This window comes from Antrostomus carolinensis, unplaced genomic scaffold, assembly GCF_000700745.2.
Source record: "Antrostomus carolinensis isolate BGI_N321 unplaced genomic scaffold, ASM70074v2 scaffold24437, whole genome shotgun sequence".
Taxonomy (NCBI): Eukaryota; Metazoa; Chordata; class Aves; order Caprimulgiformes; family Caprimulgidae; genus Antrostomus; species Antrostomus carolinensis.
In genome coordinates this window covers 48,345-74,122 of record NW_010328399.1, presented here as the reverse complement: position 1 = coordinate 74,122, position 25,778 = coordinate 48,345, and the positions used below count along the sequence as shown (strand labels likewise).

The window sequence follows — 25,778 nt, the reverse complement described above, 5'->3', positions numbered from 1 at the left end:
TATATATATATTTATTTATATGTGTTTGTATATACAAAAAATAGGGAGTACTCACCTGGCTAGTGAAAAACAATGAGGCTGTCATCTTAACTTGTCTGAGTAATCTTGAAAGTTTCTTTAGTTTTTAATTACCCTGGAAAGGTAGCATGCACAGACCTGGCTTACATAATTGAAAAATAAGTATTGACTCTGGGTGCAGGCTGCAGAAATGAGGGAGATGTGCACAGTGAACTCTGAAACTCTCCCACTTTGCAGGGAGATGAGCTGTGGTTTATGCACAAACATTGCTCAGGAGGCCAGTTAAATACTGGGACTTGGGATTTCCTTGTTGTTTTCATCCATGAAGAATAGATTGACAGCAGCCTAGTTCTAACCAGGCCATCTGCTTACAAACATGTTGCTGCGTCTGGCTTTTCATCTGTTTTAGGTGCTAAGCACTGTAATAGAAGCCAAACTTACAGTTCCAGATTAATTGCTGACCTTCAGTAAAGTCAGTATTCAAGTTCAATTTGATGTTGACTTTCTGCAAAGATGTGAATGTGTAATTTGATCATGACAATATGAGGATTGTACTGTCTCCTCACTCAACCCTTCTGATATTTGACAACTTGATTTGAAGTGTCTGAAGAACATTAATATTGATCTCTCCTTAAGGGTGTTTCTTTCACTCACTAGTTGTCCTTCTTCACAGGCACTTACCAGCCCAAGCAAGAAACCTCCTGAGACTAATGAAAACTGATCCTGTAAGTTGTCTGGAACTCCTTTAATCTTATAGCATGAAAAGAAACAGGTGTTGCATCATGTGATAGAACCACCTGCAATGGTTCCATGTGGGTATCACAAAGTCAAAGAAATTCAGGCTCGTTATTTTCTTCTTTATTGCACAGAGAATTGACTTCAGTGCTGACTGGAAGCTCATAATAGTGCATATTGGAGGCAACGATCTGTGCAACTATTGCAAAGACCCTGTGAGTAGCAGAACTGGTTATCTGAAACTGTACTGGGACTGTGATGTCGGTGTAGAAACACGTCAATGGAAATCTGTGGATCCTTACAGCCTTCACAGAAATAGCACGAGTTGTATGTGCTGCAGTGTGTTTTGATGGTGGTTGCTGCTGACAGTGCCCTGATAAAAAACAGTTACTAGCAACAGAGTAGGTTGGTTGTACTCTCTCTGGCTTACTCCAGGGTAAGAATTGCTGTCTTTGCTACTGTCTTTTGACCATGAGCAAGAAGTGGAACAGAAGAAAAGCTTCACTCCTCTGATGTAGTAACTGCTCTACCACTAGCGTGGTCTCTTTAGACATCCAAGAAAGCATTACACTGCTTTGAACTACCACTAGTCCAATCCTGTAATTGTCATCACCCCATAACTCAAAGTGCAGGGACGTGCTAGGAACAGGTGAGGTACGTATCAGCAAAGCTACTGCAGTGCTCAATATCATTTGAATTTTATGCTTCTCTGGATTGTGGAGAGGCCTTTAGGGCTGCCATAAGGAGATCATCGGAGCTGAGTGGGCAGGTGGCAGGGAGAGGCCACCTTTCTCTGCCAGCTCTTACTCTCTTGCCTTTCATGTACTAACTTATAAGCATTTTCAATTCTCTCGCAGGCCCTTGTGTTTGAGAGATTTGCTGCTTCTGCAGGAGTCTCACTAGGCATCTTTGCTTCTGCTGCCACCCAGTTTTATAGCTTTATTTATAGCTATGACCTTGGCTAGCAATGATTTCGCCTAATTTTATGAGGGCTTATCAGCTGGCTGTGAGCACACCTATGGCTGTTTGGTTCATGCTGTTCAGCATGCATTCAGATTGGGGTCCTTCCTGTGTCTTTACATGAAGGACCCAGTGGATTTGGGTTAAATATACTGCTACTCAACAAGGTTTATTTTAAATCCAAAATTTCACTGAGTCTTTCTACATTTTAGATTAATTGATATGGTTAAAGTCCCTGGTCTCTAGAAAGAAGCAAGAACATTCTATTGACCACAGTGTGGTATGGCAGAAAAGGAAGTGAATTAATGTGATTCTCCAGCCTCCCGATCAAAATGCCTTGCATCTGCATTTACCAGTAATCTCGTATCTTCTGTTTCTATCAGGATCACTACTCAGCTGTGAATTTCATCAGCAGGATTCAAGAAACTCTTGATATTCTGCACAAGCAGGCAAGTGCTGTGAAATTGTCCTGGCATTCTAGCTTGTGCTTGTACATGACTGACTGGTGCTAGCTCTTCTGTGTGATTGATTTTGGTTGGGTTTTTGTTTCCCCTTCTGGTACCAAACATATTCCACTGACTTCTCCAAAAGCATTTCCTATTGTCTTGTCTATCTGAGAGTAGTGGGGTGCAGTCTGAAATGACAGACAGTAACACTGGACCAACACTGTTGGAAAAGAATCAAAAGCTGAGGTGAGTTTGGCAGGGGTTTTTGTTGCTTTTTTTAAATTTTATTTTCCTCTTCTAACAGTGGAGAAAGGGAAGAGCTGTCAAATGGTTGGCCTTTGGGACTTTGGGGTAAAGTAAATGCAGTGTGGGTTGTGTAACTAGCTCTTTGTAAGCTAAAGTCTGACTTACCTTTCAGGTTCCGAAAGCTCTAGTGAGTCTGGTTGAAGTGATGGACCTCCTCCCTCTGAGACAGTTGTTTGTGGATACTCGAGTTCAGTGTCCCACTTACATGGCAGAGTATGGCTTGTTTGACTTCCTTTTATACCTGAGCTTACTGTCCATGACGATAAAGCATGTTCTTATTCCATGCTTCTCTCATCATTTCAACTGATACTCAAAGGTAGCACTGCAGTCCTGCATTCATCCCATGCAGTGCTAACATCAGTCTACCTGATGGCATTACCTTCTCTTGGCCTTGACCTAAGTGTTGTCAGAGGACCTATTTGTTTTGTCCATGTCTAGAAGTGTAAGGTTTCCTGTGACACATAATGTACACCTCAATGAGCTTGGGTCAAATTTATTGCTATGGGGTTCTTCAAGGTGTGGTTGAAGTCCACAAGCATTTGGATTTTCAGGCCTTTTGAGGGAATGTGAAGTATTTTCAGAGTAGACAGATTTCTCCCGTTTCAGAGGCTTTATTGCAATGGATAGTTTTCATTCTTTGCTGACCCCACAGATAAGGACAAATTCTGTGTCTCAGAAATGCAAAAGGAATTGTTGATTGGAAAGGTATCAGCTCTGAGGTAATGCAGTCAGTACACTTTGAAGATCTGTTTGGTGGTTCCAGAGGGACTGGCATGCACCTCTGTCAGGCTGCAGGGCCTCTGGATGGCAGGGTGTAATGAATGGAACAAACTATCATAGTGCAGCAGACATTATATACCTGGGGGGCAAACAAAACTGATTTAGAGTAGTATCATTCGTGTGAGGCAGAAAATAAGACTGAAGGTTGAAATGATGAATGAGAGCAAGGACAATAAAACATTTTCACAGAAACACGACTGTACAGGTTTTGTTGTTTCTCCCATGTCATGAGGGCATTGGGTGGCAAAGGGTGGCTTGTGCATTCTCAGATCTCTAACCCTCTCTATTCCTGTTTTCTTCTCTAACTTCTCCCACAGTTATCTGTGTAGTTGTGTTCTCACAGGAGAAGAAAACTCACCAAATTTAACAATGGTGAGGGAAGCCACCAGAGCTTACCAGGTATGTTTTTCCAAGAGTGATGCAGTTACTTTATTTCCAGTTGAGGTGAGCTTGATTACCAAGCAACAGTACTTTACACAAATGGGCCTGATAAGCTAAGCAGGAGGTAATTTGATGCTATCCAAAACACCATATGACCAGAACCAGCAACAAATGGTTTCCTAGTACAGACAGGTAGGTGGGAGTTTAGTCACTAAAATCCTGTCCCCCACAGTCAGTTGTAGCATTGTGTTCCAGCCTTCTCAGCCACTTTGCAAGGCTCACCTTTTGCCAACATTTGTGGCTATTTCAGTTAAGAAGTAAAAGCATCCTTCTGATTCTTGGGCTTTCAAAAAAAAAAAAAAAGTTATCATGCAGAGATGTTGATGGATTATTGATGGTCAGGTTTTTGTTTCTTGCAGCTTGGCATTCAGAGACTAGTGGAGTCTGGCAGATATGATACTCATGAAAATTTCACAGTGATCATACAGCCTTTCTTGCAAAATATCAAGATTCCTCTTGCTCAGGTATGGTCTAAAGAGACTTCTGCATGTGAAGGACTAAGTGTGGGTGTCTAACCTTTAGACACTATATGCAAAATAGTTTCAGCTTGTTCTGTGATTTTCTTATTAGAACTTGTTGCCTTTTGGTAGAGTACATCAGATTTCTTTGTATAGTTAGGAGTTCTTTGTTTTACATATTGTGCTGTCAATATGAATTACTGTTCTGGAAAATGAATCAAAACCTGAATTAAGAGGTTTGGTTTTTTATGTTCTCAAGGGTACATAAATATTTTTCTTTCTGAAAATATAACATGATTAATAAATGACAGAGATATTAAGTTACAGTTCTTAAAGCAACATAGCTGCATTGCTCACTGGAGACTACAGCATCACCTCCTCTTCATGTCCTATAACTTGTTCTTCTGCATCTGACAGAAAGAGAAGTTTACATATGATCTGGTGGAAGTACTAGTTTTATTTAGTGAGTTCTTTTTTCCTGTTATTGGCAATTATATTTCAGTACTTGAATGGTAAGTCTCAGTAAACTATAAATCTAGGAGATGAGTCAAATCCTCTCTGAAACTGAAACTCCATTTACTAATTTTCACACACATCTGCACTTCCTCATCTAACCTGGAACTAAGAGCAGATGGGGCAAAGTATTGAGCAGGGATTGCTCTGGTATGATTGAACTGGAGTGATCCTGGAAAAGTTGGCAATAGCTGGTGACAAGTTTGGAAAGTTCAGATGCTGCTACAGACACATTTGGAAAACTGGCTGAAAGCTTACCAGGAGAACCAGGCTTTTTTTATTATTATTATTATTTTTATTTTTTTTCTTTAAGGCCAGGGGGTTTGTTTTGTGCTTTGGTTTGGTTTGGTTTTTAGGGTGTTTGTTTGTAAAGCTGGTTCCTGTTAAAAGTCAAACACTTTTAATCTTTTTTATGGTATCAGATATGTTTATTATTTATATTTATAACACATAATTTCTGTATGTAAAACCTGCTTCAAGATAGGGTTATTTTAAGGTTTTGATGTAAGTATTGACTGTAGTTTTTAATTACATTGTGTCTCTGTGATCCTAGGTCGGTGTAGCTTCCAAGTTATATTATAGTAAATAGTGGCCTTCCAGTACGTGAAGGGGCCTACAAGATTTTGGTACTGAGGTGGGGAACACAGAAATAAAAACAAAACCAGCAAAATATTTCTGAACTTTTTATAGCCTTACAAGCATAACTTCAGATTTTAAGAAAGTTCAAGATGCTGTTTTTTCTTCTTACCTCACACAACATTCAGATGTTCCTGAACTGAAAACTGTGCCTCTAAACTTGGCAAAAGATCAGATATAGATGCAAATTTTGGTAGTAGTCCTCTAATAAGCTAGCCCAAACTCACTGAATCAAAACCTGCTCAAATTTTGAGGAAGGACTGCTCTCACCAAAAAAATGTTGTTTCAGTCATCTGTGACCTAAATTCTTTCTCATCTCAATACTCCCAAGAGAGCCAAGACATTTAAATTTCCAAACTCCACCTCCTTCAGGTGCTCCAGTATCTGTATTAAAGTACAGCTTTGCTCAGAAAGGAGACTGTAGTGGTGTACTCGGTCAGCCTGGCTGCCTTTGCTCGAACACTCGCTTGCTTCTGGCTCCTTTCAAACTTTCAGAACTGACACAGCTGTGGAAAAGCAGATGAGGTCTCTTCCTTCTGGTAAAGCATCCGTAACATGCTTGTTACCCTGTAAAGGTACTGCAGAGCATAGTGGTGCCTACAGTGCCAGTTCTGATGACATGCTGAGGAGAGGAAGCCATCTTTGTTGCAGAACCTGAAGAGAAGCTAGACACAATTGAAAATGGTGGTTTTGCTACTTTTGCATGGATCTTCCCTTGGATGCACATAAGCATCTCTAGTTAAGCATTTCTGGTAGCTCATGGACCTTCTGAAGTACACTTGGTATCACCAGGTAATCGTGAGGCTTTCTACATTGAAGCAGCAAGAACAAGTAGCACAAACCTTCCATTACTGGCTCTGATTTGGCCTCAGCAACCCCAAGTTGGAGCTGTGTGGCTTCTTCTGCACTCAGATGTCTTTTATGCTTTCATTTGTAGGATGGGCATCCAGATGTCTCCTACTTCGCACCTGACTGCCTCCATCCAAGCCAGAAAGGCCATTCTCAGCTTGCCAAGGCTCTCTGGAATGCTGTGGTAAGATGACGGGCTCTGCATATAATATGGTCTTTACCTAGACCTGATCAGAGATCAAAATAATCTCTGTAATAAACACTGCAATGAAGGCCTGGATAGTTCTGGACCTTGTGTTTGTTTCTTCTTCACTAGTCAGATACCCTCAAATTTCTGGCAGTGCTCTCAGCCTAGAATTTCTTGCTGCTTAAAATGTGCGGGGAGGAGAGGAGTGCTGTAAGTGCATGATCAGTGTCATTTGTGATTTCAACTGAGCAACTTCAGGTCTGCTTCACCCATGGTCATGAAAGGCAGGACAGTATTCAGTAAGGATGATGTTTCTATGAGCTGATATCAAATCACCAAATAAAGAATTGCAACTGCATATGTCAATTTAAAATGGATTACTTAAAAGTTTGTTTTAAATCCACGTGTTGTGAATGTCTCGTTATGAATTAAAGTGGATTTAATTCAGTTTAGTTTTACTAACTTCGGAAATTTGTAAAGCTCAATAAAAATATGTAATTAAAGACTGCTTAAGCAAGCCCATTTTACTTAGCATTACAGTGCAGTAGGAGTACACATGCAGTCAGAGGCAGTATCTCAGGTCCTGGATGATAACTTCTATATACTTTGGGGTAATGTTTTAACAGCTGACATGATCACTTGCAGTCACCAAGCAGTAGCTCTAATTAAACTTGTTTTAATCTTCTGCACATAAACAGCCTGGTTTTTGAGATGCCATCATGCAGCTTAGCTATAAAAATTGAGGGACTCATAGTGTCCTGTCCTTTATGCGAGAGAAGAGTTTACAATCTTGCCTTCTGGCAAAATTCCAAGGTACTTCGTGTGCCTGCCAAAATCCTCCAGGAGTTTAAACTGATCCAGTGTAGATTTCCATTTCCCATTTTAAGCTTCTTTCTAAAAGAGTTGCTGTTTTGTTAGGCAGTTGCCATGTTCTTTTTGATAAGTAGATGCATTTCAACCTTGGGAAAATCAAGGTCTGTAAATACAGGCAGCTTTATATAAATATGAAGGGTATGTTTGGATTCTTTTGGATTAGAATTGTTATACAAATGTAAGATGAGCCAACATGGTTACCAAATACAGTTTTTGGTCTTCCTTTGTAGTTACAGCCTGTGGACCAGAAAGCTGACTCCTTTGATTTCACGGCTGACATTGTCCTCGACTGTCCAACTTGGGTAAATATACTCACATTGCGGAAGCTGGGTATCAGAAGGCTGTAAGTGCTTGTGCTTGCTGCAGAGAGCAGGGGTTCAGTATGTCTGGAACAAGTTTACTGAAAATGTTTATTCTTTGCTTACCTCTGAGTGAGCAGGTGCTCTCATATACCTTCTCTGGTGTCCCCTGGCTTTTTATTGTGCAACAAATACTGATTGACAACATGCTGATTTGTGTGTTTGCAGTTGTAGCAGAGGTTGTGTTTTATTGTATTTGTGAAGTACAGAGGCAGCTCAAGCAGCAAACAACAGAATATACTGCGTTAATTTTCCCATCAGAATCAATGAGGTTTGGGCACCACAGTGGCTCTGAAAACCCTTGTATCTATTATCTCTTGAATTAGTGACAGGTTGGTTTTCCTGGTCTGATCCACAACAGGGGTATTTCAGACTCTTTGGAAGCTGCTTCTCCAGTTAGAAAACAAGCTGCTGAACTTGAAGTACCGTTGCTAGGTATCAGCATGTGGAAATGACCACTGCAGTCATCGATAACTGACTCCCTTTCTTCAGCAGTTTCAATGAGGAGGCCAAGAAACTGACTGTTCAGGGAGCTGAGTTGTTCTCTCGGGTCTGGAGACAGTCATTCATGTCATACAGTCTGATTTTGTCCATATCGTGTCCTGTCAGAAAGGGAAGATCTGCTGAGTTATTAATCAGCATGCTTCAAAAGTCCTCAGATTCACTTAAATTGATCCTACTTAATTTTACCCAGTATTCCTTCCAAGCAGTTTAAATTAACTTAGCAACTTCTTTATTGCCAAATAATGTGGATTCTATACTACTTCTCCTTCATCCACTCCTATTCAAAGATGTTGCTTTTCAGGAGTAGGCATAGAAAAGTTTTATATCCTTTGCAAAGAATATATGGCCATTGTTTTCAGAAGTAGTAAGTGCACAATGCTTTGAAAAAGTGATTGACAAAAGTGCCAGTAGCTTTCCCTGGCACAGAGAAAACTCTGAGGTAAAGACTATGAAACAGTGCTACAAAGGAATAAATAGATTGTTTCCATGGGATTTCACCTTCTCTGTTACTAAACAGAGTAGTAACTTATTTCAGATTCTGACACCCACAAATTCCATTTATTGTCCTCACAGCTTTTTCACTACAGTTTTAAAATCCTACTTTGGGTAGTCGTGTCCATGAAAATATCAGCTGTGCCAGACTGTAAGCCCAGGAACATGATTTGTATTGAGTCAACTTAAAGTAGGAAAAAACCCTGCAAATAAAAGAACAGTAGGTCTTCTAATCAATTAAATATGCCTTCAAATTTTAGTGCTTTATAAGACCACCTCATGCAGATACTAGAATTGCTCTTAATTGAGATAAATGGGCATCTTGGTGCAGTTTTTTAGCCTATACAATGTGCATGTCTTCCTGAATGTATGCTGCATTAGTAGGGGACAAAAATAACCATGCAATTTATACAGCATCTCTTGGGGGGAAGAGTGATCCTTTCAGTAATCAATCTTTCATCTCTCCTCTGCTGACACAGGAAGATCTGCCCAAGTTTCTGTAGACTTTACATCAATGTCTTTTGAAAGGACTAAACATCTAATAAAGTCCAAGTAATTTGTGGAAGGTTAGAAGGGGAAAATGTTAAACTACAGTCAGGATCTGGCATATGCCATTTTTGCCATAAGGTGCTAAACACAAATCTTACTTGTGAATTTTAAGGAAGGAGCATGATTTCAAAATCCAGATCCTCATTTTGCAGCTTAGGCAATTATTTTCTTGGTTATATGATGTCATGATATCACTTGCTATGGTCTGTACCATGTGTTTACTGCCTAATTTCTCTTACTTTTGAATACTTCTTTCTCCAGAACAAACCATTCCTGGGAACATACAAGAATAGCAACTTCACATATCCACCTGTGGAGCCCACTAATGAGCCAATAGAGGTAATTTTTGTATCTTTTGCTGCATTTCATGTGAACTATGCAAAGCTGTATCTGGTGATGTGCTCACATCATCCTGAATTTATAGATGAGATAAACTATTATCAGTTTTGAGGAAGGGAAGTCTATATTGCATTGCACTTTCTCCTGTGTAAACAAATGTTAAACTCTTCCTAAAAGCTAAACAAAATGAATTGTATTAATTGATGCAGTTGTATCAAAACTGTGCTCAACAGTAAATCACCTGTAGAGGGCAGTCACCTTTACATACTGGGTATGTGACTAGATACAAAGGAGGTGATAGGAATCCATTTTCAAGGGGATTCACTTTCCACTGTGACTGGGCAACCACCACAAGGTAGATTAAACAACCTACAGAAACAAACTTTGTGTAGGACTTGAAGAAATGGATCAGTTATTTGCTCTTGTCAAATGGTTGTGGGCATGCGAACTAAGCGTGGCTGGAGATGGCAGTCAAAATGGGCTGGTCTAGTTTGACACACTCAGGGTCCTTCATGCCTAGCCAAATTTTAAAAATCTCTGTATGCCTTGAGGATTATGAAAAGCAACAGCTGTTATTGTTTTGGCAAGCTGTTGTTTGCAATATCAAAATGGGATGTTTATTTGTAGAGCTAGGGTTATACTTTCAATGGGTAATTCTTGCACTTCCACTGAATCTCAACAACCATAGCTTTTGAACTGATAAGGTAAAGGAAAGAAACAGTAGAGAGAGTAACGGAACAGTTTCTTCTCTGATCTAAAAATAAGCACAGCTGTCCTTTCTAGCCTCTACAACCAGCCTTTAAGTAGATGACTGATAGCAGGGCCTATTACACCATTTTTAACAAGAACAGATGAATTTATCTTTATGTTTTTTAACCATAACCATGGTTTCTGAAGAGCACTGGTTCATGTAGTTTTTTCTCTGAATGGTAGAATTCTGCAGTTGTAGAATAATTGGTGTTGGAAGAGACTTCAGGACATCGCTACTCCAACCTCCCACTCCAAGCAGGGCTGGCTCTTAGATCAGCATAAGCAACTGTCTTTGCTCCTACAGGAACTGTCCATTACACCAATTGCAATTTTTCCCTCACTGCCTTCTTAGCTAGAACTGTTGTTCACTACCAAAGAGTGTGGGTGGCACATTAGTCACCTGCTTCTGTTGGTGAACCAAGGTGTTCTGCCATGTGTGGTTGACTCAATTTCCTCATTTGGTGGAATAAACGTAAGAGCTATTATATCACCTACAAATGTATGGTAAAGTCCAATTGTTTAGAGGGTGAGAGCTCTCTTTACTGAAACTTTTGAAGCTTCAAAATTTTTTTAAATTTTATGTTCTGTGAAAGCAAGCCCTTTTTGAAACTTTCTGTGAAAACAATAGGTTTTTTGCAAGTTACATGGGAAACAATAATAATATCATATAATACTTTAATATAATATTATAAATTTTCAGAGGATTTTATTGTTGATTTTTGTTTTGTTTGTTTTTACATGCAATGTCTCTTGAGATAGACTTCAAACCTGGAGACCACATCTTTTACGTCATGGATAAAATCTCTAGGCTGTAGAGGAGAGGAAAAAAATTATCCTTCTTATGGAACTTTTTCATAAGCAATATTTCTAGATTAAATGTTTTGCTTTTGGAAAAATTTTATGCTTTGGCTAGAAAATTTCAACAAAAGTAATTAATGTTTCGACAGTATTCCAAGAGGAAAGGACTGTTGTGTCATATGGGCACCAAAATAGGATCTATGTCTTGGGTTTGCCCTTCCCTGTACAGTTAAATCATATATTAATTCCATATTATCTTCTAACCACAAGATGAACCAATTGGCATTTCAGAATTGGGGCAGTGACCTGTCGTGTCCTGAGCAAACTCCATCCAGTCGTGTCCCAACATCAGGTGAGAAAGAATTTGTAACTAAAATCTCAAATAGGAAAGATTTCACCTTTTGGTTTTAAAAACAGTAAGATCTTCCTAGATGGAAAGAAAACAATAAAAGCTGATATAATTAGCAGCAAAGGAAGAAAGTCTGTCTTGCCATACACAGCAAGTTCTGCAACACAGCAGGTGTGTTTTCAGTGGATAAATATGATCACATTTGTCATATACATATATAATATACAGCAACATGGCAAATTAAAATTGCCTAGGTAGGTTAGTGTTTCAGCAAGTTTGATCTGCCTGGTGAGCCTACTCTGATAAGCAGCACAGTAGGAGTGCTGTGTGTAGTTGGAAGGTTTTATGGGCAGATTGCTAATGGCAAGGATTGATCTATGACCCAAACCTGGAAACCAATTAAAAGAGATTGAATGTATGCATCTCTAAACATATATAATCTGTTTTCATTTTTTTCCTAGGCTGATTTATGGTCCATTTATTTCCTTGTTAGTTGAGTACACTGTTGCAAGCAAAGGCAAGAAGTTATGTTTTTTGCCTAGCTGACGCATAGAACTTGAGGCTCATTCTCCTTAAAAGTCTGTAAAAATACCACCAGGATGGAACCAAAGACTTGGATCTTTATTCAGTTAAACAATATTTTGTGTTAATTATCAATAATTATGCTTTTTTTTCCTCTACTGCTTTTTAGTACATAAGCTACAACCTGCTGACATCAAAGTCATAGGTGCACTGGGAGATTCCCTGACTGTGAGTACTGCTGTGTTCCTGCCTTTAGAATAAGAACAATAGTCGATTTCCACCTAGATGTGGTCGTGTCAGGCATCATCAGATAGAAAGCAAATTGCTCTGGCTTGGCAAAGCAAAACTCATCTACCTGTGTCCCCTTGCAAAGAAATAGCCTGAAGGGATACGAGTGACACTGATTTTGTAATCTTGTAATGAGTGATTCAGGCCAGAACAGAAATGGGATCAAGCAATTGGCATTTTTCATGCAATGAGAAATCCTGATGAAAATTCCTATGGAAATAATTGATTGCAGAACGAAGTGCTTCTCACTTAAGATAATTCTGATACTTCTGTATTTCAGGTGATTTTGTTTTCAGATGTTGTTTCCTGGTTTACACATCTTCCAGTTAAAACTCTGATGTATTTTGTGTACCAGTAAATGGAAACTGAAAAGAAAAGAGTAGGCACAGAAAAGAAAGGCCTCAGAAAAGAATAGCAGGCAATACTGCAGATCTGCACTGAAGTTTTCTGAGAAAAAGTTCCAGAATTACCCAGCACTACAGAATTGTTCTGGCATGGGATGAAAGCAAACATTCCTGTCAACAGTTCCCATGAATTTTAACTCCTGAGCTAAACTGGTGCTAATTCTAGCAGCTTCAGCTCCTGTAGAGTTCAGAGGGAGCTGAAGGGACCAAAGCCCTTAAATGATCAGGCTTATCTATAGGCAAGTGTGCATGTCTTCACCTCCTCGTTAGCTCTGAAACTAATTTTGCTTGACCTGATGTAATCCTGGCTTTTTCCCCCTGCTGAGCTTTGAGCTTTTCTTAGAAGACCTCAGTAACAATCCTGCAAGTCTCCTTCCTATCTCTTGCCATGACTCTTAAAATTACTTGCTTGATTTCCTCCCCCACATCTAGTGCTAGACTTGTACACTAGCACATATCTCTTATTTTAAAAATTTTCATTCTTTTAGTACATAAAATGTCTCAGAAACCCCTAGTCATAAGGGCCAGAATCTGGTGCTTGTGGTCGCCGTCTCAAGAGCTGAGCAAGACAGTTTCACTACTGCCATTACTCATGCAGTTCCTATTAGTTGCCATTGCCACAGCAAGTGTGACTGGGGTTTTTATTAAGGGATGTATTGCTGCTGGGGCAGAATTATGTGTATACCCTCACATGCACATGCACACACACACACAGAATACAGCCAGCAGCAGTGCACACTTTGTATTGCCTAACCACACCTGGCGCAGGGGGACTGCAGCAGCCTTGATCTGCCTTGGTCCACTAAGGCAATGATTTTCCTCCTGGTATTTCCCACTAAAGCCCTGAATGCAGTCAGTGTTTATGGCTGAACTGATACCAAGGCTTTTTGAAGAATACAAAATTAAGTGAAACCACTAAGAAACAAATCTGCAGGAACCCATTTTCATGATTGCTATCCTGAATGTGAGTCAGGGCGCTGACCTTCCTAGAGGTCTGTCCCAGTCCTGTGAGCTCCTCAAATTCATCAGAAATTTATTTGTTCTGATTGCTTTATTGATTTGTTTATTTTTAAAATCTACTAAAGTTCACACTGCATCTAGACTGTTCTCAGTCTAGATGCAGTTGGAGATTAATGAAACATTGAGCAGTTTAGTCATGTCACTGGCTAGAATGCATCTGACTTCTTAGCACCAATGCACAGTGAAAGTAATACATATGGCAACATGCTTATTTGTACTGGCAAAAAAAAAAATCCTGCCTACACCTCATCACGTCTGTGTGTTAGACTAGCAGACTGGGTCCAGCAGAGGAAAAGTGAATTTTACACCAAAGATTTGTTTTCTTGACAGATTGAAAAGCAGCTCCTCTGCTGATTTATTTACAGCTAAATCAGGCTAGGAATTTTTCATCATTAAACCAAGATGAGGCATTTTCCATCACAAAAATACAAACAAATACAAAGGTGTTGATACTAATCTAGGTCCATTGATGTTAATCTGAGTCTTATTGAGTTGCGTGTTAGAACAGTATTAGAGTCATAGTTCTAAAGCCTGATGCCCTTGACCTTACAGTCTGATGCCCTCTGGCTGGACTATATCTCCTCCAGTGTTCCATGGTTTCCTATCTAGATGAGCTGCTTTTGTACATGAGGAGAAGCCTGTGTGAATTTGAAGCACGGGAGATGCAGAGCTGCCCAGAGCCAGTGTGTGGTGGTGAATAATAACATGGACCATTTATGCTAAAACTGGGATATTGCAAAAGCTTGGGTGGATGCAGAGTAAAGTTACCAAAATGCTTCAGCACTTTCAAATCGCAATGTCTGTCTGACCTAAACTTGTAGCACTTTTTTTTCCCTAGTGTTTTTTAAATGATTCTTTCCATCCTTTCTAGACTGCAGTAGGAGCCAAAGCAACTGACCTTCAAACAGACTGGAGGGGACTTTCCTGGAGGTGAAAATGCTCAGTTTTCTTTTTCTCTACTTTTTTGCACAGACACAGTTAAAAGCGTGGGTCACCTGGCTGTGTAGTTACATACTTAAGTATGTAAATGCAGGGGTAGGATGCTGAAAGCCAGTATTGCTGGTTAAGGACTGGAGGAGTCAGGACTGGAAGAGAAAGGGAGTGATTCTTGTGAGGGGTTTTTGTGTTTGTTTTTGTTGCCTTTTTTTTTTTTTTTTTAGACCAGATCTGATCGCTACAGGCATGGTCCTATGTGTCTGACAGTACTGGCTTATTAATACAAGTGAATTCTTTCAGCTTCCTGCTAATCTCTCTGAAGTTAATTCAAAATATTGTTGTTGCTGTAATCATCTAATGCTAGAGAATCTGAGTGAGTGGGAATTGGCATGAACATGGTGTGCATATTCAATGAAGATGTTCCAAACAAAGACAATACATGTCAGAAAGGTGTGAATCGCAATATCCACGCTGGCGTGGAAGGAAAGTGCCTGCTTCATATCGGCACAAGTATACTTAATAAGGATGTGTGCATGTATATATTCTTTCCTTCATCCTTTATTCCTCCCTTGGATGTATCTGCAGGCATAGATGTCTTCAGGAGGGCTGACAGAAGTGGTATAAGAATGTATTGGGCTATGCACACAGACAAGTTTTGGATGGTAGAGGCAGAGGCTCTTTTCATAATCAACATTACAGAATCCCAGATAGGTGGTTAATGAGCATTTAATGCAATCTCTCTTCTATACGTAACTCAACACAAATGGAGTTTCATCAAAGTCATGTGGAGCAACTTTGGTGAGGAAATATTGCCTTTCTGTGATGGGCATCCCAGCATGTCTTTATGAAAAATCAGTTCTCCCAGTATGCTATATTCTCAGTCTGGAGGCATAGCTTCTATCTTAGCTGATGCCCTTCTTGATTTAATGTGAAATGTTCTTCAGTACTTTCCCTGAATTCTTGTGGTTTATCTCCTTAGTCCTGTTTGAGGTTAGGTTTGGTTTTTTTGTTGGGTTTTTCCTTTTCCTCTCCTTGGGCTGCTGCAGCAACATATGGTGGCAATAAGACAGATGGTTGCAGGATTAATCCTACTTGGTGATTTTGTTTTTTCCTTTTCTAGTATTGGAGGTGATGGGACCCTGGAGACCCAGGCTACTTTACCCAGTGAGTATCCTGGCAAATCAATTGAGAAAAGCAAAAGGTGAGTATTACTCTGAAAGCAGTCTAAGTGGATGCTAGGAAACATCTGGAACTGGTCACGCTTTCCTTGCAAACAGTGGGGGATGCCCATCTATTGTGGACATGAGCAGTTCATGTGAGTCACAGCTGAAACCCAGACTGACCTGATTAGCTGTAAAGTTGATTCAGCCCCTCCACATCACAGGACCTGCATGTGGTTGAATCATCCTATTGACAGAAATGACTAGGAGTAAATGTGCTGCAGGTGACAGAAGTACATGGAAGACCCCCTCCTCCCTATTTAATTTTGAGCTTTCCAGTGACTGACTGCAATGGTTGTGGGCAAATGATGGGTTATGTAACAATTAGCAGTCCACCTAGGGAGGGTTGTTGACGAGGTTGCGGTTCTTCCTGATGATTTCATATTGCTACATTGCACTGAAAAAAAAATCTAAAAATACTCTAAATTTCTTGTCCTAGTGTTCTGTGTAATCAGTCCCTGTAGTTGCCATAGAAACCATTAAGTGGTCAATGTGACCATAAATTGGAGGGGACTTGGTTCACAATGGTTCATCTATTTGTATGTGATCCATGCTGTAGAGCAATTTGCCAATACCTGACATTGTTGGTAATGTCTAATACACTTTGTTGTGTACCATGCACATTGCTATGTTTCAAGCAAAATAGAAGGCGCATTTCATTTATGCATTATAAATGAGACTCTATCAAGAGGTTTCAGACAGCACTACAGACACAGTTACAGTTTTCAGACAGCATGCTTCCCTACTGAGGAATTGGGTGCAATCTAGAAACGTGAATAAAATTCACTTCTCTGCAATAAATATTATCTTGATGGATAGCTGTAGGAGTGGGAGGTAGAGGGCCATGTTGGAGCATCTTCTCCTGGTACATGAAGGAAAGTAACCATGATTACTCTGGCATTCAAATTCAAGATTAGTGAGTTGCCTGGGACCTGTGCGTCTCCCGGGCTGCCAGACTCTGGCTCCTCAAGGGCCTGGAGAGAAGTAATTGCAGTGCTGGAGTTTGGACAGTAACTAGGGTCTCCAAGGCAGATGTGTCTATGGCTTCTGTAAGGTCACAGTGAAAGAGGGGAAACCCCGGGCCCATATTCTCACCACTCAATTGGCTTGGGCTTCTGCGGGAAGCAACGCTGCTAATTGTACTGTGGATGGTTAAACATTGTGTTTTCTCTTTTTAAGATATCTTGAAAAAATTCAATCCAAACCTCATCGGCTTCTCCACTGGCAGCTCTAAGGAAACAGCTGGATTCAATGTTGCGGAGAGAGGCACCACAGCGCGGTAAGCACAGTTGCAACTGAGAAAGGGCAAAGGGGTGAGAACTGATGGACTGGAAGATTATCTTTGAACTGCATGTCAAGGTTATACTTGAGTTAATACTGAAGATCTACTTGTACTGAGCATGTTACTGTAATCTGATGGTTTTAATTGTTTTGTAATTATTTTTTAAAGTCAGTATTTGACAAATTTATTTATATCTTTTTCTAAATTAGGGACAGAGAGGAACTGCCTTTCCTCATTTGACCTCTGCCCAGAATTTCCAAGCCAATGCCTTAGTTATGTTTCTTATTCTACCAGTACCTTTTTCTGCCCAGTTTTCAGTACACAGGTCCCTGACTCATTGTCAGACCATATCTGTAATGAGAAAAAATTCATAAGCATCTCTCATTTATTCCTTGTTTCCTGGGAAGTGTGCCTCAAACTAACAAATAGAAGCCAACTGCTACCCTAATGGCCTTAAAAACTATCCATGTTTGCAGTGCAAAGAAAAAGAACAGAATGAGCAGCTGGGAATTAATTCCTTTCTCCTCCTGAAGAAAAACTTGACTAGTCTGATAAGAACCAAAATGTGTAAGAATTTGGATTGCATATGCTGTACCTGCTCTATGGATACCCATGAAATTTGCTTCTAAGACTTTCTATGGCACCTTTAACAATCCTTAAATTTACTGCAAGAGAGTTTCAGGATAGCTAGCAAAGCCTGTGTATCTACTCAATACTTCAGGGGAGCCCTGAGCAAAGACTCTGGGTGATCAGTATGGTTGTGGGAGTGCAAATAATGTAACTGCATTTGTGTAGGTGCTGGAGAGAGCCAGGGCTTATTATCTCAAACACAGTCTCATGCTAGTATATCAGGGGTTCGAGTTTCCAGCTGGTGTCTCAGCATGGTTTGTGCTTTACTCCGTGGATGTTGCATCCGGCCCAGAGCTGGACTGGAACCCTCCAGCCTGGCAGTTCCACAGTGTAAGTTCCAGCCATAAGCCATAGGAATTCAAGACCAGATTGAGATGGCTGGTTAGGTGCCCAGCTTCTGTGTAAGCACCAAACTCCCCCACTAGATTTCGAAGGGAGTTATGCAACTAAATGTCTCTGCGCATCTGAGTATTAGTGGTTTTCTCCAAACAAAATGCACTTAAGCCAACTCTGAGATGGGAAGAATTCATCCCAGTTGCCTGCCGCTTGGTAGCCATACTAGCTGAAGCCCTTTCAGATCAGATTATTCCCTTGTGCCACTGCTGCTGATCTTGGTCCTTCTATGTTTGCTCGTCCTTTCAAGGCATCACTTTCCTTGCACTAATTTCTGCTGATCCTAAGATTCCCTGAAATGAGGAGTGGGAGATCAAGAAGATCATGTGCTTTCAGAGCATGCATCTAAATTGCTTTTGTCCTCTCTCTGCAGCAATATGTCAGCCCAGGCACGTGAATTGGTGGAGCTAATGAGAAGCAGTTCAGTAAGTGGAACTCAGACCACCTCTCAGTGTTCCCACGATCTCTGGCAGATTGCTTTAATTGATGGGATGCTTGAGTAGTGAAGAGTGCTTTTATGATGGAAGAAGAGTCAGCATCCTTGTCTCTGGTGTGCTTTCCAAGATGAATGAATGTGCCAGGGATTAGCCTGTAGGAGATGGTCATTTACTTTTACAAATCCATGCAGGTAAGGTGCAAACACACAAGGCAGAGACTAATGTAGGGTGCAGTGTGGCCAGGAGTGGTAAGGATGGTAGTGAGGAAGAGAAGAGGTCTGAAAGGTCTAGGGAGATCACAGGACTATTTAGTTGAACAGCAGCATTCAAAGTGGAGGTCATAAAGGCTGAGTGTAAAATTGCTGAAGCAGGCACCTGGTGACCAACATGAATCACACTATTCACTCATGGGTCTGGGAAGGGGGACAACTGAAGGCTTCCCAGGAGATTAGGCCCTCTGAAACTCTGGTTCTGGACAGACAAGTTATTAATCAGCGTCCAGAAACCTCAGGGTTGGCTGAATCTCTGTTATGCCACAAGCTTTTAGGGAATTAATAGGGGATCTATCATTGTAGACCAGCCTGCTGTGCCAGCTCCACCGAGGGCTACAAAGGGCACCAAAAGGGTGACTTGCTTTTAATTCAGTGGCTGCTGCTGCAGTTTGGGGTGTGGAGAGGAAATCTGGGAGAAAACCAAGACTGCTCTGCTCCAAGTGTTAGCTGAATTTGAGTGGATAACTGGGTGTGAGCTCTTGGTTCAGGGAGAGCACCCTGTAAGGGGATGGGAGTGCCTGGTGCTCCTTGGCTCAGGGTGAATGTGAAAGACTGGTACTGAATAAGCAGGATTTGTCAAAGCATGTGTCTCTCTGTGCCAGCACTTTTGATGGATGCTGCATGCTAGTCCCACTGTCAGTTTCCCTGCATTACCGATTGTTTGGCAGAGTGAAGGGAGCTGGCATGTCTCTTCAATAAAATAGAACACAGCTCTAGAGCTTTGTTTTATTCACTGCTTTTTATGCATCTTTAAAAAAGGGGAGGGGGGAAGTCCCTGCCACACTTAGTCTCTTCATGAAAGGCTTTCCAAGCTAAGGAGGAGAATTCAGACCTGTGGGCGATTCCCAGGCCCTTCCTCTATTTGTGAGATCCTTTCACAGATGTTTGTTATGTAAATGCACTACACTAAAAATAGTTGCCTTTGATTCCTTTCTTTGTACTGAACAAAATGTTACAAAATGTTTTGATGAGATCCAGCTCTCAGCAGCGCCTATTGTTAGCTTGCAGTGACGTGGATGCTGCAGCTGCCCTTATATGAGCTCGGTGAAGTCACCAGCCTCCTGGACTCTTCTATTTTAATCCAGCTGTCTGTTCCCTGGGGCACCCCTTACCCCTCCTGGCTGTGGGGTAATACTTGCCCAGCTGGCAGGGATCCCCAGCAGCTCCAGTTCCACAGCTCCATGAGTCACTCCAGCATCCACTCCCACATCTCTTCGTCCCCACGCTGCCTGCAGTGTTCAGCCATGGCTGGCAAATCTGCCCTGTCCATCCCTGTCCTGAAGCTAATATTCATGTAGGCATGCTTGCTGCCACAGACGCATTTCTGTGCTTGGCTACCCTGACAGATCTTGTCTGCTGAAGGGGATTTCCTTATGAAAGCTGAAGTAAATTGCAGCTAGACTAGCAAACACTTCACATTTTCCCCCTGGACAGATGCTTTTCTTCTGCCATCTTAAATCAGCATGCCTCCTTTCTCTGTTCTGCCATGCCGTGTCTGTACCCCTTCAGCCCCATTTGTGAATGTTACCTCTGCATGCCTAAGCAATGGATGCTGCAATCTGTTTATTTTGTGTGCCACTAGAAAATTAATTTCAAGGAAGATTGGAAGCTGATCACTGTCCTCGTTGGAGGCAACGACCTGTGCCAGTACTGCTTGGACAAGGTTTGTATTGCTGAATTAGGCATGCTCATCCAGGCACTTGGCAAGTAAACAGCCCTGGAAATATAACCTTTCTCTCTCTTAGTGAGCCAAAGCTCCTCTTTGTTTAAAAAGCACTTAAAAGTCCTGTTCCTTTCATCTGTATTGTATCAGAAACAGGTGCACAGCTTTTAATACTGGGGCACTGCAGCTCTGGAGTAATGCATTATTTAAGAACCAGCAACCTGCCCCATATTGAACGAAACACCAAGGATAAACTGAAGAGCTCTCCCAGCTTAACTGGACAAAGCAATCAAGACAGCATGGTGTCTTAGGCTTGTTGTTGTAGGGGCACAAGTGAAGTTTTATTCTGGAAAGCGTCTCCTTGCAATAATTACTGAAGATGCCCAATTCTTGCTTCGGAATGACAACAAAAGACATAAAATCAGTTTACAGTGAAAAAGATATCTTTTGCCTAGCCATGACTGGATATCCCCTCTGAAAAGGTTCCTGTGGCACAGACTGGGGGTCTGGTCCCCAGCTCATTGAAATGACCAGGGACTGTTCTCTCAGTTTTGCTGCTGCCTGGAGCCTTTTCCCCCGCAGCTACACCTCTATAACTACAGTCACAAAGTCATTTTGCCTGTGGGTTTTGTGGGGCCTGACTGCCTCCATATCGATTTCTCCAGATTGGCAGTTAAAAAATAAAAAAATTAAAAAAAATGTATTGCACTGTTCATAAGGCAACTTAGTCTGGTCTGGGTTCCATAAAGACAACATGAAATCCTAAGTTGTGATTTATGTAGTCATTCATCAGGCAAAGACTCTGCCAGGAACTATCATATATTTCAGGATTTTCTACAGAGATTAAGGGAATATATTTATATTAGTGACATAGATACACAAGCACAATATAACCTGTGTGTAAGTGGTAATAAACCTCTTGATCTGAAAATATATCTGCCAAGAAAGGCAAAAAGGAGCATCGAGTTGGTATATCTTTTCATGAGCCACCTTGCATTTAGGGAGCCTGGGCTCCTTTGCTCAGGTGAAACAGTTAAACTTCTTGGGTCCTGAAAGAAGTCTGATCCAATTTTTAATTATTTTTTTTTTCTTCAATTGTGCAGGAAACCTATTCAGTGCAAAACTATGTAAAGCACCTTCAGGACACTCTGGATATTTTCTATGAGGAGGTAAGTTTTAAGATACCCTAGCAAGCTATGTTCCTGGCAAGCACACTGATGTTTTTCTCACTTCTGACAGACTGTCAGTGATTATGTTTCATACAAGGTCATCTTCCAAATAGCTGGAGTCAGACTACTCCTCAGCACTGCTTTTCAACAACTGTATCAGTTAATGACCTGAGAAAGTGGGCTGTAGTTTCAGGAAAGCTGCGTTTCACAGCATTTTTGCTGTGGACCAAACACAGCACAACCCTATTGCCAGCTTTGATGGCTAAAAAGTTTCATTTACCCTAGAGAAAATGGAAATGCCCCAGGGAGTGAAGCAGCATTTCAGCTAGCTTGTACTAGCTGCCAGGAATTTTTTGGCTGACATCCACTCTGTCTCCCTCCCCCTCCCTTTATACATAATCCTTGCACATGCCATTGGTTGCAGTCCGTGCAGTTTGCACTGACTCCCTGACCTATGGATGGCACTTCTTTCTCACTTTGTAGTGGTATCATGTTCTGTGATTTAGTATGTCTGGTTATTATAATCCCTGCAGCTCCCAAGAGTCTTTGTCAACATGGTGGAGATACTAGAGATTTCTGGACTGCGTCAGATTGCAGCAAGCTCTTCGAGATGCGCTTTGACTGCAAAGTAAGTGAGCAAAACAGGTCTTTGCCTTTTAAGTGCTACTTTTTTGGATCAATCTAAGTTGTTTCTACAGGAGGACACCCACACTGGGCTTTCCAAGCTCCTTTCATTGCTGCCTTTACTTGATGCACACTAGTTTCCATCAACTTTCTACTAAAAGGCATGCACCTGTAAATAGCAGAGTTATCACTTTCCTTCTCAGCTCTAAGGCAGCATGTCACAGCACAAGTCACCATATAATTGCTGTACTACTGAACTTCAAAGCCTTTTTTGCCCAGTCATTCACTGCTCAGCAGCACAGGCTGACATTCCTGATGCCTTGTATCCAGTGCTGCATTACCTATGGTGCAGGCTGGGCTGCCCACAGAGGAGTGCACAGCCAGGAACTGCTTTTCACAGCTAATGGAGGAGACAAAGTCCTAACTCAAAGAAGACTGAGGGACTTGTTTTAGAAAGCAGCAGTGCCTTTACAGGAGTCAGCAGGGACATGAAAAGGCTCTTTAGTCTAATGGAGAAAGGTATAACAAAGACCAGTTGTTGGAAGCTGATGCCAAAGGAATTCAAATGAAGTTAGGCACAGTTTTTTAATAATAGAAACAATTAACTACTGGAACACATTAGAAGGGAAAATAGCGAATTGACTGAATTGCTTGATGTCTTCATATTCATTCCAGGCACATTCTTAGAGGATGCATTTCAGTGAAGCACAAGTTATTACCTCTTGATATGGAGGTAACAGAATGAAACACAGTGGTCTGAGGAGTCAGACTACATGAACAATTTGTCTTTTCTATCTTTAAACCCCCAGAGTTTCAGATTTCTGAAACTCTGCTGTAAGCCTATATGTAGGGTTTATTTAATTCTAACACATGTGATTTCCTGCTAATGTGTGACATACTAAATATTTTTGTGTCTGACTCAAAGTTGTGGATCCTGCAGATCTTATGAACTGTGACAGGTGTTCACTTTGAAAACTGAGTCAATAGGGATTTTTTTTTCTGAAGTATCTGTCTATCTCTAAGCCAACGAGGTGGCTTTCTCTCTGCATGGGAGCTATGAGCACCTATCCTGAGCTTCTTGAAGCAGACACACATTGCTGAATAATTGCATAGGCTCTTTCAGGTTGGCTTTTAATTCTAGTATTTCTTTTGATGAAGGAATGTTTGCCCATGTTTCTTAAACCCTGAGGAAAACTCTTCTGAACTACAAGAAATTAACAGAGTTAACAGAGATTTTCAGGTAATACATTGATTCTGTAACTGGTCATCTTCACTTCTATCTCTTTTTATATCACTTCCCTTCCCCTCATTCATACCCTCAGCAGGACAGAGAGGGATGACTAGGAAACAGCTTGGCTACAGTCTAATTAAATAAACCCTTACCCAGCTAACTGGTTAGCAGCAGTGCCAGTCTGTCCACACTGCCTTATGATTTTACCTCAGTTCTGAACTGGACGCAGACTGAGACCAGTTCTGTTTCCTGTTGCTGTTTCAACAGCTGAAAAGGAGTTGCTAGTGCTGGCTGTTTTGTTGATTTGTGTGTTTGTTGTTTTGTTGTGTTTGTCCATTATGAATTCAATTAATAGCTCACATGAATTAACATGTCACTGCAATGGTGACAAATTACCTCACATCAGCTGTTTTGTGGTAACTCTTAGCAGAGAAAATGAACTAAACCAACCTGATATTCCTTTATTTTGCTATGGGCTGAGAGTGTGCACACAGATAGTTGACCATGGGTCAGCTTGCTATATGACAGTAACTTTTTATAGCCTCGGGCATAAGATTCCCTCAAATTTAGCAAAGGCTATAAATAGATATTGGAGCGGAAGGTTTTTCCATCATTATTCTTATAAATACAGGAACCGTTGTATCAGTTCACCTTATGTTCTTCAGTCCTTCATTCTGGCTCTGGCAGTGGAAGATGTCTTTTGAATCTGACAATGCTCAAAAAATCCATCTTGGAAAATATTTGTATAAACCTATCCAAGGGGTATTTACCTAAGGAAGTGTTAGGAAGGCCTTAACTAAGGCCTTAACTAAAGAAGTGGGGTTAGGAATGTTTTGAGATATGACCACGAGCATTAGAATTTATACCCATAAGCTGTCAAGTAACAATGATATCTTATTATCTCTCTGAATGTCCATTGCCATAGTTTTCAAAAGTGGCAGGTGACTTTTTTCAATGCTTATGTTTTATTTTACTTCAAGTGCACCTTTCTGAAAATTCAAGCATACTTCAGTCTCTAGTTGGCCTTCTGGACTCATTTGTCACTTCTGAAAATTTTTGCCTTATGCCTTTTTTTTAATTCTCTGTAAATTTTAATCTTGTTGCAATTGTGCAGCACTGTTTTCTATAAGTAAAGTATGAACTACCTTTTTTTTTTTTTTTTTTTTTTCTCCATTAAGCAGCCTTACCTTTCAAATGATCTTACCTTCTGTGCATTTTCCTCATGAAAATCTCTTTTGTGAACCAACTTATTTTCTTGGCCACTCTCTGGACTGATTTAAACTATTCAGCTGAATTTATACTAAATATTTATACCTTCCTACATTGAAAGAAGTGTAATGTGTATGTTTTTGGTAGCTGACAAATGTTAGATGAACCTTGTAGTAACTTTTCCAGCCATGCAACTCCATATAGGCTGAAGCCTTACAGCTGACCAACAGCGGTCGGTACGAGGAGCGGGAGGACTTTGCAGTTGTCATGCAGCCATTCTTCCGAAACACCTTGTTGCCTCTGGATAGTGTGAGTCCTGCTTCCACTGTTTTTCTTTCCCATTACACAAGGACCAGTATCTTGATTTCCCTAAGTCAGTAAGATACATGCCACAGGGACTGTGTTTGCTTCTCTTTGCACAGTCTAACAGCACAGGGTGGAACTTGTGATAAGAGTGACAGAGGAGAAGACAGTAAAGACAGTGCTGTCTGTGAATCAAAATTGCTTTAGGAAACATTTGTAGTGTGCACACATTAAACCGAAGCACCTTCTGGCTTCCTCTAAACTGCATGTTGCTTCCCCTGTTGGGGGCTGTCATTCACCACAATTTTCTTCTGAATTTAGGTTATGGAATATGTTGAGGTTTCCTTCACAGGGAGACCAGCAGTTGCATGTCTGGTTCATCCTAGCCTGGAAACAGGAAGCAGCCTTTGAAGACAAACACTGATGCTCCTTCTTTTCTCCAGCTTTAGCATTATGTATGCTGTGTAGTTAGGAATACAAATATTTAGCATGAATCCTGGTCAAAACCACCCAGTTTTGCACAATACTGATCCTTTTATCGTATCATCCCCATTTTGTTCTGGCAGCCTTCAAGTCCAAAGAATGGTCACCATACAGGTAGTGATGAGGTAAATTCTCCGTCAGACAAACATTTGCCACAGCTGGAGAAGCCCATGATTTTTAATGTTGCCTGAAATTCAGCACAAATTTCAACAACTGAAGGGTTATGATTTTGAGTTATGGAAGTTTAACAAGCAAGAGTAAGCAGTTTTCTATCAGTTCTGTACAAGGTAGAGTGTGGGCCAATGGCAGTGTCCATGTAAGAGCTGTGACTGTTGGTTTAATGAGTTTAG

The 25,778-nt window shown here is 40.8% G+C and overlaps 1 protein-coding gene across 1 annotated transcript in view; it reads left to right on the top strand.

The window, feature by feature from the left end:
* Positions 1-691: 691 nt before the first annotated feature.
* Positions 692-25,778, top strand: part of LOC104528287 (phospholipase B1, membrane-associated) — a gene marked incomplete at its 5' end in the record, with an annotated part of 29,797 nt that continues 4,710 nt past the window's right edge. The window contains 20 exons of the mRNA XM_010172246.2: positions 692-743; positions 888-968; positions 2,097-2,162; positions 2,578-2,678; positions 3,563-3,644; positions 4,046-4,150; positions 6,231-6,326; positions 7,433-7,504; positions 9,368-9,445; positions 11,285-11,345; positions 12,034-12,092; positions 14,448-14,506; positions 15,633-15,676; positions 16,912-17,011; positions 18,411-18,462; positions 20,329-20,409; positions 21,513-21,578; positions 22,112-22,206; positions 23,361-23,442; positions 24,847-24,951. Of these exons, the coding sequence (XP_010170548.2) occupies positions 692-743; positions 888-968; positions 2,097-2,162; positions 2,578-2,678; positions 3,563-3,644; positions 4,046-4,150; positions 6,231-6,326; positions 7,433-7,504; positions 9,368-9,445; positions 11,285-11,345; positions 12,034-12,092; positions 14,448-14,506; positions 15,633-15,676; positions 16,912-17,011; positions 18,411-18,462; positions 20,329-20,409; positions 21,513-21,578; positions 22,112-22,206; positions 23,361-23,442; positions 24,847-24,951 (1,537 nt within the window). The remainder of the gene's footprint in view (positions 744-887; positions 969-2,096; positions 2,163-2,577; positions 2,679-3,562; positions 3,645-4,045; positions 4,151-6,230; positions 6,327-7,432; positions 7,505-9,367; positions 9,446-11,284; positions 11,346-12,033; positions 12,093-14,447; positions 14,507-15,632; positions 15,677-16,911; positions 17,012-18,410; positions 18,463-20,328; positions 20,410-21,512; positions 21,579-22,111; positions 22,207-23,360; positions 23,443-24,846; positions 24,952-25,778) is intronic.